The 14,728-nt window shown below is 46.0% G+C and overlaps 1 protein-coding gene across 1 annotated transcript; it reads left to right on the plus strand.

Moving 5' to 3' along the window:
* Positions 1–5,856: 5,856 nt before the first annotated feature.
* Positions 5,857–12,421, plus strand: LOC139801329 (heat shock factor protein 5-like). Its single transcript, XM_071755310.1, has 6 exons — positions 5,857–7,397; positions 7,862–7,999; positions 8,793–8,878; positions 9,572–9,754; positions 10,997–11,150; positions 11,683–12,421. Exons 1-6 carry the CDS (start codon positions 6,866–6,868, stop codon positions 11,748–11,750), a joined length of 1,161 nt encoding a protein of 386 aa, XP_071611411.1. The 5' UTR covers positions 5,857–6,865; the 3' UTR covers positions 11,751–12,421.
* The last annotated feature ends 2,307 nt before the right edge of the window (positions 12,422–14,728 follow it).

The following is a 14,728-nucleotide window of genomic DNA, read 5'->3' on the forward strand; positions in this document are numbered from 1 at the left end:
GCAGCCAATAGATAAGCTGTTTATAACTCCAGAGTTTTCCAAGGCAAATGGCTTCCTTCAGACAAATTATTTAATTTTGATGGTAAAATTGAGACTTTTTTTTTTTTTTTACCATTACAATGAAAATACTGTTTCAAATGCATTAAAAGTTGACATGATCTGAAACCACTAGAGTCCCTGCAGAAGTGGAATCTGAAATGCGAAGGGGTCACCCCTGTGGGAAGGGATGTCTCCTGGCAGTGCGCAGGGTGGATAAACCACCTCTCAGGTATGTGGGATGGTGTCATCTTTAACTGAGCAGTCACTCAGCTTTGTGACGCTTTTGCCTTGCTCAGTGGAACAGGATGGACCTTTTGTAAGACACAGACACACTGTCAGAGGTGCCTCCAGGCTCTGCTGCTCAAGCTGGAAGGTCTGAATAAAGGTGGCCACAGACCACCCAGGAGAACCAGATTCTACCTCTGTATCCATAAAATAATGAGGTGATGCCTTTGCAAATGGTTTTTAAACATTTGACACTGTGCACCAGCAGCTGGAGACCTTCCAGCATCACCACCAAACCACAAAAAGATGCACAAAACAAAATCACATCTTCCCCAGGGATTTTGAACTGAGCATCTCTGCTATTGGTAAATGTGAGAACAGAGCAGCAGCTCATCTTCCAGCTTTGCTGCTGCACTGCTTTTCCTTTAATTGCCTGGTGTCCACAAAAGTGTCGCAGCATTGATCTTTACATACAGTTTTTTTGCATGCTGGAATGTGCCAGGGAATTACACGGTAGCAGATGCAAGGGAGGTTTTCTTGCAAAAATAACCCTGTTGCACAAACTTGGTGATGGCAAAGCGCTCTCAGCTCTGCCCATTCCTACAGAACCTTCCCAGCATCTCTGCTCAGCTGTGACAGCACTTGGGCTTCCTCCTCAAAAGCAGCTTTTTAGCTTCTCCAGAGGCTTCAACTCTGCTGGGTGGATGGATGCAGCCTTTCTCCACTCACCCTGCTCAAGGAGCATCTTGACCACAGGGGCCATGTGGGTGGTGTGGGCAGGCTATGAGTGATGGCACTGGATGAAGTAGAAAGGCAAACCCACAGTGGCCAAGGGCAAGTGCATAGTCTGGGACCCAAGAAACGGACACCATAAGCCTGCAGCCAGTTCTTTCACGGCTTCTTCCCTCTCTGGGAAGGATTAGAGAGAAGGATGCTTTTGGCAACACCAAGGATGCTCTCTGGAGCCAAAGACCATGTCTGAGATAAGTGATGGCTTCGCCCATCCAGGGCCATGGAGGGCCAAAGCACACTAAAGGGCAGCAGTGCCATGTCAGGCAGCTGCTCTGCACCAATATTCAAATCATCCATGCCAGAAATGCTGATGATATGTACCTTTTCCAGACTTTGTGCCTTTACCGCTAGTTGAGAATATTTTTGGTATATTTTTAAAAGAGCAAAAAAAATACTGATTCAAGAGACATATTTCGTATTTTCAAAGTGTTTACATCATTTCACCCCATGGCTCTTGATTCACCATTTTTTTTATATGTATATATATATATTTATATATGTATATATATTTATATATATATATCCCATGTTGTGTGGTTATCTCATGTTGTGTGGCTCTTTTTGGAATCTGTGCTCCGAGGAGCAGTTGGGAACAGCTCCCTGCCTGGCAACAGTTCTTCCTACTGCACGTTTTTCCTGGCTCAAAAGCCAGGATATTTTTATCGTGTGTTTGTGGGGGGTGGTAAACTGTCTGTTGTACCACACATTTGCCACATCGATTTACCTCACCATCTCACATCAGGGACCAAAAGAAATAGCAGTAGTACACGTAAGTGGCATCAAAAAGGATTAAACTACAAGATTAGGGAGAACAATTTGGCAGATAAAGTAGCTCAACAAGCAGCTCTAAGGAGTAAGACGGTTCAAATTAATGAAATGAAAACACAAGAGGATTCTGGTGAAGAGGGACAAAAAGAGGAAAAAGATTCACCCCTGAAGAAGTGTCAAAATTTGAGAAGATAGGGTGTTGCAGGAGAAGAACTTCGAGGCGATGGCAAGCTCAGAGTGAGGACAGGATCGGTAGAGGACTGGCCACCAACCAGCACGGCTGCGAACCTGCTTCAGAGTGAGCCCCTTGCCAGTCTCAAGCCCCACCTTTTATTGGCCCTTGATCTTTGATCATGCGCACTTGGGCCAGCCCTAACTGGGCACAGGTGAAGCTGAGCACCGACTGAGCTCATTACTCGGCAGGTCCTGCCACCTGCTGCCTACAATAGGGGCTAAATTGGAACAGGGTAAATGGATGCTGCCTGATGGACGAAAGATGTTACCAAAAGTGTACACCAGGCAAATTTTGGAGTGCTTACATGCGCAAACACATTGGGGTGCAAAAGCATTAAGCGATCATTTTCTCAAACAATTTGGGTGCATTGGAATTTTTGAAATAGCAAAACAAATCACTCAAGGGTACCTAACTTGTCAGAAGATTAATAGAAAAGTATTTAAACAAGTGGCTATGGGTGGAAGAAAAATTGCCTGTAGACCTTTTGAGAGAGTGCAAGTTGATTTCACTGAGCTACCAAGAGTTGGGAGGATTAAATATTTATTAGTGATGGTAGATCTTTTAAATATAAGAAAAAAACCACAAAGTCAAACTGGGTTATCACCATATGAAATGTTATATGGGATGTCTTATTGTCAGGGAATGCCATTAGAACATAATATAATAGAAGATGAAAATATCAGAAAATATATTGTAACTCTGGGAAAGTGGTTAAATGAATTAAGGGAGGTGGGAATATTGGTGCAAACACCTCCCTTGGGATTCACGATACACCAATCTCAACCTGGGGATAAAGTTTAGATAAAGACCTAGAAAGAGGAAAGCTTATCCCCTCTCTGTTGGGAAACTGTCTGGAAGAAAACAGACGTGAGCAATCCTGACTATTTAGCTTTAGCTAGAGTAAGCTAAGGGCCTTGAGGCCCAGTTGCAAGGTTACTGAAAGATGAGCTATGGGAAAAAGATAAGGGAGATGGCAGCAGAAAAGAATAACAGATAATGATGTAGCCAGCAGAAGTTCTGTGAGAACAGGATTTGTGGCCAAGATACAGCCACCTGCAAGATATCGTTATATAAGCAAGGGCTCTATATAAAGCGAGTGTGAATTGTTAATAAACGACTTCACTTTAACCATATTGGTGACTACGTGTCGTCCTTAAACCTCCGCGGATTTTCTACATTTGGCGCCCGAACAGGGACCCTCTTGCTGTTGCTTCCAAGAGCGATGAAGACAGCTGGAATGAGAGGGTAGCGAGAAAGCCGACCGAAGCAACGGTGCGGCAGGAGCGGAGAAGCCAGTCGAAAGGAGACTGCTGCCCCGCGCTCTGTGTAGCTGGTGCCTGGCTACGGAACGAAAGAGGTACCTCGGAATTGTAGAATCTCGCCAGGAGAAAGGTTTGCAGCTGGGGAGGAGAGGGGGTCTACACTCTCTAAAGAAGAAGAGGCGGTACTTAGTGACTAATTCTTTCAGTTCTCGAGAAGTTCAAGTTGGAGCCCTAAGCTTTTGGTTTTAATTTGCACTAGGAAATTTGTGCTCAGGCTGAGTCTAATCCTTCCAGCTCACACTGACAATATTATGGCTTTGTGTTGGAGGCGCAAGACTTGAATGATTAATGGGTTTTGGGCAGAAAGCTGAGACTGGAAAGATCTCCAGTGTGGACTTGTCCTGCTGCTCTCTTGGCCATTGGTCAGTGCTGCAGAAATGAGAACTGCTGACTGGAGTTTTTTTCTGTTTTTTTTTATTATTTTCTGCTGTGCTTCTCAGTGTGGCACTGACCTTCTGCAGCTCCTCTTTGGTCAGTGCAATCACATCCTGTGCTCAAGGATACTAGCTTGTTTTGTATCATGCCTGACAGGCACCTGAAGATAAGACTGATAATCAGGTTGCCTCCCAGTACATGGTCAAGACAAAGGTCCATTTGTCCATTTGTCCAAAGGTGTGGACCACTCCAAATTCATATTTAGAATCAGTAAATAAGGTTCCACTCTTTCCTTTTAATAATTATAGGGCCCTCAATAAGGCATATAATTCACAAGCCTGAGCTGACCAGGATGGACTTAAAGGTCCTAATTCCATAGGTTTTAAATTTTTATTAAGTACTGCATATCCAGATTTTCTTTTCCCTTCTATTACTCAGGAGGATCTGTCTACAAATAATTTTTCTCCCTTCTCCAGTTCAGTATCACTTAAATCTAATCTCACTTACATTTGGGTTTCTATTCCTTGTAGGCAATCATGCTGTAATTTCTCTGATGGTTCCCCAAACAGAAATTGTGCAGGGCTTTGTGCAGAGGTTATCTTCAATTCAAAGCTGGGAGAGTCAATTAATATAGTTTCATATTTTAAAATTCTCCTATCTGTACAGGATCAAGTAATTTGGATAAATATCCTACAGGCTTCTTGATCCCTGCCCAGTCCTGAGGACCATAAGCTATCTGGTTTACAGTATTCACAAAGAGGTAAAAAGGGTTTTTCTAAATCTGGTAAACTTAATACAGGAGCCTCTACCAATGCTCTTTTAATTTCTTCAAATTTTAGATCATCTTCAGCAAACCACTTAAGCTGGTTATTTTTCAATTTTTCATACAAGAATTTTACCTTTTCACTATAGCTTTCAAGCCACGGTCTACAATATCCTAATAATCCTAGGACCTGTCGAATTTCCTTTTTTGCCCTTGGGGGCCATAGGGCCAGAATTCCGAATTCCAGATATCCAATCAGGGTCTAACTTCTTCTGTCCCTGTTCTGGTTTGGGCCAGGATAAAGGTCATTTTCTGTCTTGTACTTCTGCTTTCAGCTCAATCTCTTCTAAGTAGCTGGACTTGCTGAAATTAACAGCAAGTGCTGTTAACAGCTTCAGTGTCTGCTTCTAGGACTGATAACACTCGATGTTTACAGTTCTAGCCAGAGACTGGTGTGCAGAGCCAAGGACACTGCTCAGCTCTGAGGAACATTTTACCCTCCAGAAGGAGTAAGGAGGTCCCACCTGAAACCTTCCTTTGGGGAGAACCAGACAAGATGGATGCCAGAATTGACCAAACAGAGTATTCCATCCCATACACGTCATACTCAGTATAAATATGAGGGATCACAAGGGTCAAACCCCTTCCTGCTTCCCTTCCTTTGGTATAGGGTAGTGTTAAACTCTAATTGGGCAATGTGGATCCGTTATTTGGACAATAACAGGATCCATATCTATTTTTCTAGTTTCTCCCTCCTTACACCATACAGATGAATTAATAATTCCTTCATCTGCTTGCATCAAGGTGTATAATTTGATTTGTAATTTGTCCCCTTGACTACAAATACTTAAATTTAGTTTAAGAATCAAATCCCCTCCTAATAAATTATATTCTGCCTTGGGGAGCAAAAGCAAATCATTCAGACAAATTCCTTTTTCTGATTCTATTTCTACATCTCCTAAAACAGGTACTTTAAAAGGCTCCCCCTTTGCGCCAGTTACTGTCATGTGATTTCTCCCTTTTTCTACTCCTTTTGGAAGTTTTCGAATTGTTGATTTTTCAGGTCCTGTATCTACTAAAAATAAAAATTCCTCCTTATGGAGACCTATTAGTAACTTTATCAAGGGCTCATTTGATGTTGTAGTCCCCAGAAAATAAAGCCCCTGACACCCCTATTCTTCTTTTAACATTTTCTCATCTTGTTCCTGCCTATGACAATTCTTCTGAATATGTCCTTGTTTGTTGCAATAACAACGGACAGGACTCAGAGACTTGTTTTGCCAAGGTCTTCCCCGGGGTGTCCTTTCTCCTCCTTTTTCCTTTTTCTCGGGTAGTGACTGTTGTTGCTGTGTTTCTCTAGCTGCTGCTACCAGGATCTTTGCTTTCACTTTTTGTTTCTCCTCATCTCGTCTGAAATAAAACTTTCTGCGCTTCCCTGAGTAATTCCTCCAGTCCTCTCTCTTGCCAGTCATCCACCTTCTCCAATTTCCTCCTTATATCTCCCCAATATTTTGCTACAAATTGAGTTTTAAGGAGTGCTGTACCCGCCACTGTATTCGGATCAACTCCCGAATACAATTGCAGGCTTCGCCTCAGCCTCTCCAGCCATTCTGTTGGAGACTCGTCTTTCCCTTGATGTTCACTGAATGCCTTGTTAATATTCTGCCCTCTGAGAACTGCTTCTCTTATTCCCTGTATAATTATTGTCCTTAAGTCTCTCATGTTTTGTCTCCCCTGTGGTTGTTGGTGATCCCAATGGGGACCCACATTTGGCCACTTCTGGTCACCAGGTGCCCCTGTTTGATTCTGTCTTTCCCAAATCCTCATCCCAGCTTGCCCTTTTCCTCAGTAGTCTTTTTCCTTTTTGCTTCCTTTCTCTCCTCTTCATTATTTTCACCATCTTTTTCTTTTGTTTTTAATGCCATCAAAGAGGCAGGAAAAGGACGTGAAGTCCTGATCCATAACTCTGCACAATCACTTTCTTCATGACTAAAAGGTTAATAATTTTTAATTAACTTTTTCTTTTTCTGCGGCCCCTATAATTCCAATTTCTAATCATTATTCCTAATAGACTTAATTTGCTCCCTTTAATCTGGTCATGCGTCTTCGATTTGTCAGCCGCGTGCTGGGCGCCGGCTCTGGGGAGCGCGGCCGTCGCCATGGAGAGGCCTCCGCGTCCCTGCGCGTCCCTGCGCGTCCCTGCGCTCTCTCTCCCCATCGATCTCTCCGCTCCCTCTCGCATCCCTGAGCGTCTCTACGCCTCCCCCCCTCCCTCTTTTCCTCCCTTTTTCTTTCTTTTCCTCCCTTTTCCTTTCTCTTTCCTCCCTTTTTCCTCTTTCCGCCGGCATGGAGGAGACGCATCTGCCAGCCCCAGTGAACCCCAGCACGTTCCCGGCCAAGCTCTGGCTCCTGGTGAACAGCCCCCGCTGCGGCTCCGTGCGCTGGGACGCCCGCGGCGAGGGGCTGCTCATCGAGCAGGCGCTCTTAGAGCGGGAGCTGCTGGGCGCCGGGCCGAGCCTCGCCGCCGGGCTGGCCGGCGACGGGGCCGAGGTCTTCAAGACCCGCAACTTCAGCAGCCTGGTCCGGCAGCTGAACCTCTACGGGTTCCGCAAAGTGGTGGCGGTGCCCGGGGCTGAGCCGGACCCGGAGGGTGACAGCGGGGCTGGGGGCAGCTCCGCCGGGCCCCTGCACCACTTCCGCAGCCCCCACTTCCGCCGGGACCGCCCCGACCTCCTGGCCCAGATCAAGCGCCTGACGCGTGCCAACAGGGCCAAGCTGGCAGCCGGGCTGGAGGTGGGCAGCCGCCCGGCCAACCGCGTCCGCCGGCTGATGGGCACGGCGCTGCCCGGGGACCTGCTGCCCAAGGCCAATGGTCCCGGTGAGACGGGGTGGGCCGTGCGGGGCCGCGGTGGGTGTCAGAAGCGCCGGCTGGCTGCTGGGGGGGTGGAACATGGGCACTCCCTCCCCTGAGGGAGGAGGGTTGCCTGGCTTTGCCGCTGGCCGCTGACTTCCCCCGCTGGAGGGAAGCGCCTGGAGCTCCGCTTGCCCATCGTCTGCCTTGCAGCTGACACAGCAACTGTCTGGGGTCAGCACAAGGCTCTGAGGAGAAGGCTGCCGCTGTAGAGCTCCTCAGATTGCCTTTGCTTGCCTGTGGAAACAAACACCTTTCCCTGACAGTTGTTCCACTGAATCGATTAAGAGCCCACTGAAGGATTGCTGGCCATAGGACAGCTTCAGCAAAAACTCCCTCACGCCGGAACCACGGCGCTTTGCCAAGAGAAGGTTGAGATGGGAGCCCGGTCCCTTCCGGAACGTCACAGGGTTCTCTCTGCCTGGTTCCAGGGTACGAGGCTTCTCCAGCTTCTCCTACAGGCAAAGGCGCTGCCCTCCCGCTTCTCCAGAGGTGCTCCACGGAGGTGACATACACTGTCAGACCGGTACCCTCCATCCTGCCGCTGGAGCAGTGGTCAAGGCCAACAGGTGTGAAACGTACCTCTGCACTTGTTTTTCGAAAAGAGACCCAGATGTCCTCTGTTGTGTCCAGCTCAAGTCAGAATCCAACAGCAAGCATAGAGTCTAGAGGAAGAGAGACCCTGAAAAGCAGACAGATGCATGCCTGCCCTTCCTCCAGAGCTTGAGTGTCCCCTGCTGGCTTTCCAGATAGCCCCTCTGTTGAGGTTCTAGGCTGAGGGAAAAAGCACTCATCCGCTGCTAGGCAGTGCGGAGCTAACTTTCCCACTCAACATTTTTGAGTCAAGCAAAACTAGGACGATGCTACGAAAGCACTGAGAACCAGTTCAAAAGCGGTAGACTTGGTGTCAGTCTGTTCCCAGGTGAAGTTTCTAAGTCAAAGAGCAGTCAAAAGCATTGTGTAGAATATTTCTTGCTTAGCTTCTTCATGTTGTATTTTTGTAGCGCTCCCAAGACTGGAAAGTACACAAGTCTTGCCGCCTTTCTTTTGTCTACAATGTTCTGCTACAATTTTTTTCAATCTGACTTGAGTGGGTTGTTTTCTTCAGAAGAGAATTACATGCAAATCATTGTTGGTCTCAATTATTACCTTTTTTCAATTTCCCAAAAACTTCTGCAGCTCAAACATAGCGACTCTTTCTTTGAACCAAGCAGAGCTCAGGTATCCCTGGGAGGCAGGGCTACATTTCTGGGATTTGCTTTCCCGTGCCATCATTGCAAGGATTCCTCCAAGTAAGCACTAGACCTGGAGGTGGCAAACCCAGCTTCTGGCAGCCTGCTCACTGTGTTGGCATTCTTGCAGCCGCAGCGCCGTGTCGCTCCCCACCCGCCCGCTCTGGCTCTCCAGGTCTGGCATCTTCGAAGAGCACCCAGTGCAGCTTTGTCCAGGTGAGTGCAGCGTCCTGACGTGAGGTGAAAGGGGAGGAGACCCTACGAGTGAACCGGAGGCTTCTGGCAGTCAGCCAGCTGATTGTCAGCCCTGTTTCCCTGGGACCCAGACCGTGCTTTGTGGTCTCGTAAGGAAACTCCAGCCCTGGTGGGCAAGAGAGCCTCGGCCTGGTGCTTGTCCTTCCCGAGTCTTGCAGAGAGCATCACTTGAAGGTTAGGAGCCACTTAGAGAGGGCCAGTTTCTTGGGGCTTGGAGGCCAGCTGCTGGGCTTGCACAGGACGCACCTGCCCTTCAAAGCATGCGAAGGGGGTGGTTTTCATGTCCACACACCCACACACCCCCCCACACACAGCAGGTCCTACCAAGAGCAGAAGTTCCCAGATCTGGGTAAGCAGACAGTGCGTGGCAGGAGTGCACAGCTCCTGGGAGCTTTCTCTCCCGGGCAGAGAGAGAACAAAAGCAAGCAAGCGTGCCAAGAGTCAGGTGGTTAATGAAGAACAAGGCAAAGTAGTCATCCTTTTGGTTTCTAATTCAAGTTGCTAACTGAAAATAACAGACAAGCTTTCCAGCTTTTGGATAAGCAAACACTTGAGTGGATTGGTGAGGGTCCTTTCCAAGGCTTGGAGAACCAATACACATCCTGTCACTGTGATTTTTGCATAGCAAGGTTCACTGGATCTTCTTTCTTCCAGACTCCACCTGTGCAGTCCCGTTGCGCAGCAGAATTCCCACCCTCCAGCTGTCCGTGCGGCACTTCTGAGGACAACAGCCAGGCAGAAGTCAACCTCGACTATGTGTTCCAGCTCGTGGAGGAGATGTGTTCCCCACTCCCAGGTGAAAGGGCTCCAGTACAAAGTGCTGCTGCTGAGATTCTGGTAAGTAACCTGCCTTTCTCTCCAGGCCAGGCAATGAAGAGAAATAAAACAAACGTGCCAAGGGTGAGGTGGTTAATGAAAAAAAAAAAGCAAAGTAGCAGCATCGTGTTCTGGTTTTATTTGCTGAATTCTTACATTCAGCAGTCTGTTTTAACTGAACATAACAGACAATCTTTTAAGCTTCTGGAAAAACAAACACTTGAGTGGAGTGCTGAGCTTCCTTTGAAAGCCTTACAGAAGCAATACCCATCCCACCGATGTACACTTTTTTTCTTTCAACCCTGTTTGAGTCTGAAAATAATGGACAGTCATCCAAGCTTTTGGTGGCTCTTTGGCTTCCTTTTGTTTTGTTCCACGTGATCGTGGGTATAGGCCGGTTCAGGGTAATCTGGTGCCCTGAGGGTGCAGTGTGCTGTGTTTTGGACAAGCTTTATCATCTCGCTCAATTTCAGAGTAAAGCTGTGTTTGGTGTAAACCTCTGGGGTAATGATCTTACTCTGAGAGTAGTGGGCAGAGAATTCTAGAGGTTAATCAGGCTGAATGGTTGTTAAAAGAGATGAACTAAGAAAGGGTTAAGCCTGACCCAGGGCTAGGCAGTTAGACAAGGTTAACTCTCCCCGTTCCATGAAACCCCTCAGTGAGAGGGACAGGCTGGAGAGGAGGACTGGATCTAACCCTCCCTCGGCTCCTCTCTCTGAAGGAGTCCAGTCTCAATCTCCCTGGGTTGCCAACCAGGTGGGACGTGACAGGAACACCTTACAACTTCATGTCTGTAACAGCTGAGTGGGTTGGGATGGGATTTCCAGGCAGAGGTGTGGGGCTGGCATGTGTGGTTTTGCATCATCATCATCGTCATCATCGTCATCATCGTCATCATCGTCATCATCATCATCATCATCATCATCATCATCATCATCATCATCATCATCATTTTGCTGCGTCAGCAGCCCTGCCAAGTTGCTTGTGCCAGTTCTGCCGGTACTGATCCACGTGATGGGAACAAGGAGTGCACCTGGCTTTCTTCGGGCCTCCTTCTCCCAGCTAGTTGGATAACCCAGGGCAAAGCTCAGGCAGTGAGGACATGCATCCTGCCTTTGTCTGTCTGAGTGTTCTTATGTCATGTTTCTCCTACAGGGGCATTTTGTAAGAGCCTGACCTTCCTTCTGAGGTAAAAACACTTCTCCAAAAACTGATTCTGAGGGATCCTTATTTCTTTCTTTTTTTTGATGGTTTGTTCTGAAGGACAATACTAGTGGTACCTGTGCTGCAGTGAGAGAGGAGACACAATTCCCACCTGGAAGCCAGCCCAAGGACACACTGAGAGGAGAGGGAGACTCCTCTGGAACACCTGCCTGCAGGAAAAGGAGACACAGTTCTCAGGATGACAACTCCCCTGGTAAGAGACTCTGCGGCTTTTTGAGAGATGACCCGAGAGCTACTCTGACCCAAGTGTTACAGAAAGGGGAGATCAGAATTGTTTAGTTCTTGTCTGCAGTCTGAGCACTTCGTTGCTCCTGCCGCTCCGTTACTGTGCTTGTACACTGTGTTAGGACACTTGGCAGCACCTCTGGACGTGCTCACGCTGGCTGGCGTTGGGCAGTTGGTGTCCATGGCTCTCAGTACACAGGCAAATGACAGATGTTGAAGCACGGGAGCGCTTTCCCTGTCATTTGTTTGGTTCCTGCTTTCTAGGTCAAGTTTTGTAAAATGAGAAGAATTCCTCTTTGTTGAAGAGCAGGCCTCCCATGCTCAAGTTCTAGCATGGGAGAAAGGGAAGGGGGATGAAGGGAAGTTCTAGCATGGGAAGTTCTAGGCTGCCTCTCAGGCCGTATGTTCTGGTACCTGCTCCAAGTACCATTGCTGTGTGTGCTGCCGGCTGGAACAGACACAAGGACTGAGATTTACTCAGCACGCCCTTTTCTTCCTAGATTTCCACCTGCAGGGAGATGCATCCTGCAAGCGGGGCTGCTTTCAGGAGGAAGAAGGAAGCGAGTGAGGAGCAGGGGATCAGCTGGATTATTTCAGCTCTGTTGGAATAGATTTTGCTTGCACTTTTATTTTGTAGGCGACTCGCCGCTCCATTTTTCCACCTTTTCTATGATTCTTTATAGCTGCTGTTTGTTGTTTTACTACTTTTCAGTTGGTCTTCAAAGTAGGTTTTTAACTTTTTAACTAGGATTGTATTTATATTGGTAGGAGATGTTATGTGTTTAAAAAGCACTTCATCAGGTGTTATGATAGGTGCTATTTATTATATATCTATACCTATTTATAGGTAATTATAACTATGTATGCAGATTTTATATTAGGTGCTGTTTATTACCTATTTATACCTATTTATAGATATTCATACCTATGTATACAGATTTTATATTAGGTACTATTTATTACATATCTATACCTATTTATAGATACTCATACCGATCTATTGAGATTGATTTTAGATACTGTTTGAAGGATAAAGGGGGGTACATTCTCTATTGGTACTTAAATATCTTTAGATGCTAATTTTAAAAGGTTCTGGAGCTGGATCTCCTGCAGCAGCAGTCTGGGTTCAACTGTATTTCTGTTCACAGGGACAGGGTGGGATTTGGTTTAGCTCGAGCATTGTACAACTAAAGAGTACAACTCTTTATTAGGAAGCAAGCAATTAAACTTTTAAACTGACAGGACTGTTGTCTCTTTTTCTCTATCTTTAAATTTCAGATAATGGAGTATTATCGTTTTAAAAAAGCATTCATGATTTTATTAGTTCATGGTGACAACTGTATCAACAAACCAGCATGCTTTTTCTCTGGAGCAAAGGCATTTCCCCAGAAGCTGCCAGGGCCATCCAAGAGTGACAACAGGGTAGAAAAAAACCCCCAGAAATTCCTTGTCGCCTGCATCCAGTCAGAACCTAGAGCAGAACCCAGGGCAGAGTTTAAGAGGGTAGACATGTGAATAGCTGGTGTTTTTTTTGGTTTTGTGTGGGGTTTTTCTGGTTTGTTTTGTTTTTGTTCACTTCCTGCTTCGGGCACAGTCACCTCCCCTGGCCAGGGGTCCTCCACAGCTGCAGGTCTCTCTGCTCCAGTATTGCTCTCTCCTCTCTCCCCCCCTCTCCTCTGGACACTCCCTCTCTACAAAAGTCCTGTCACACTTACCCACCACAGCTTGGAATGAAAATGGACCAAGTGGCACCAGAAATTTTACAAGAGATTTGATCGTTGCAGTTTCTCAGCTCCACAGTAAGCGTTCCACTGGCAGTAAACACTTTCCACACCAAAGCCACCCAAATACCATGTTCCTAACATTCTATATCCTAATAGAAACTTCTGCAAAAATCTGCTTAGTAGACTAAATGCCATCAACGGCTCTAAATGCTCTCATGAAAACATCCAGAACTACACATTGCAATGGATTTTCATCAGCATTTACTAAGGGACAGGAACCAACAGAGGGGGAGCATTTCTCAAAAACAATCACTCCACCTCTCGCTCCCTGCTCCTGAGCTGCAAAGACAGCTTCAGAAGACATGCATCCTCCTAAGCCCACAGGTAGTGCCTGTCTTTAATTTCCCTCATATTATCTCACTGGTATCTAATTGAAGTCAGAAAAACTCAGCTGGGATTTAGCTGCAAAATTGATTGCCTCTCCTTCACACTTGAAGGAAGGGTATGCCCAGGTTTTCTACATTTTCCTGTTTATACAATGAAAGAGAAACCTCTATCTACAGATACCTCCTTAATGATGCCTGAAGACTACCACAGCTGTAGCCCTGAAAGAACTCCTCAAGCCAACAGGCCTCCAGGTCAGAAAGTTACTGCTGGCAGGTTTATACTCCCATACAGAAAACTGATACAAGCCACGAATGATAGAAAAACGCTTGCCGTGTTGGTGTGTTACCAATAGAGTATTTTTGTTCTATTTCTTGTAAACTGTTCCATAATTCTTCCATTTCTGCAATTTTCAATTTGATTCCCTCTGATCAAATAACACAAAAAGAGTTTTTACATCTCATAAGTACCTTACTTGGCATTTTTACTTATCCTAACCCTAAACTACAAACCTTTTTATTAAGTGTTCATGATGTGTTTGGTTGCTATGAACTTACACTAAGTATAAAACAAGAAGGCAAAGTATCTACTTGATACTGAGAATTCCAGCACAAATAGGCAGCTGATATCCTGTGCTAGGGTACCAGCTTTGGTAACCATTCTGCTTTGCCATTAGTAGTTATCAAAAACGTACCTAATAATCACAGAGTCACAGAATGTTTTAGTCTGGAAGAGACCTTCAAGATCATCCAGGCCAGCCTTTGGCCAACTACTAAACCACGGCCTTAAGGACCAGGTCCAAACACCTCTTTAATACCTCCAGGGATGGTGACTCCACCGCTGCCCTGGGTAGTGTGAAACCATACTGTATAATCCATAGATTAATTGAAAGCAGATGTACTCTGAGCAAAAATTTCAGATTGATGTGTAAAAACACATTTCACATATTTTGTTGTTCAGCAAAGCACATTACACATACACACATGCAGTCATTTGATAACTGATTTGTTAAGCCCCTGTTTGTATTAACTCTAATGTCATTCTGCTGTAATGATACTGGAAGAAGCAGCTCTTTGAAATTATCTCTAGGGGAATGGAAGTCAAATTTGTAGCTGTCAGTTCTTCAAGAGACCTATTACTTAAGTGCAACTAATCTCTTTCTCAGATGCTTAAGCACAAAGGTGATTTGATTTCCCCATTCTAAAGACAAAAAGAAAACCTGTGCCCTTGGTTACATTCACAGGGGATTCCACAGTGTTCCTGGCATTTGTTTCTGTTAAACTTCCAGTGGAAAGCCCCAGGGGTTCCTTCTTGCTTCCTTCCCTACATATTCTGGATTGTTAATCACGACAGGTGACTTACATAACCTACCACTTCTCCTTTGTCCCATGTGGGCTGTCAGATTTTGGACCCTTCCTTTAATATCTCTCAGTGCCAT

The sequence above is a fragment of the Heliangelus exortis genome, chromosome 12 (assembly GCF_036169615.1).
Source record: "Heliangelus exortis chromosome 12, bHelExo1.hap1, whole genome shotgun sequence".
Classification (NCBI taxonomy): Eukaryota; Metazoa; Chordata; class Aves; order Apodiformes; family Trochilidae; genus Heliangelus; species Heliangelus exortis.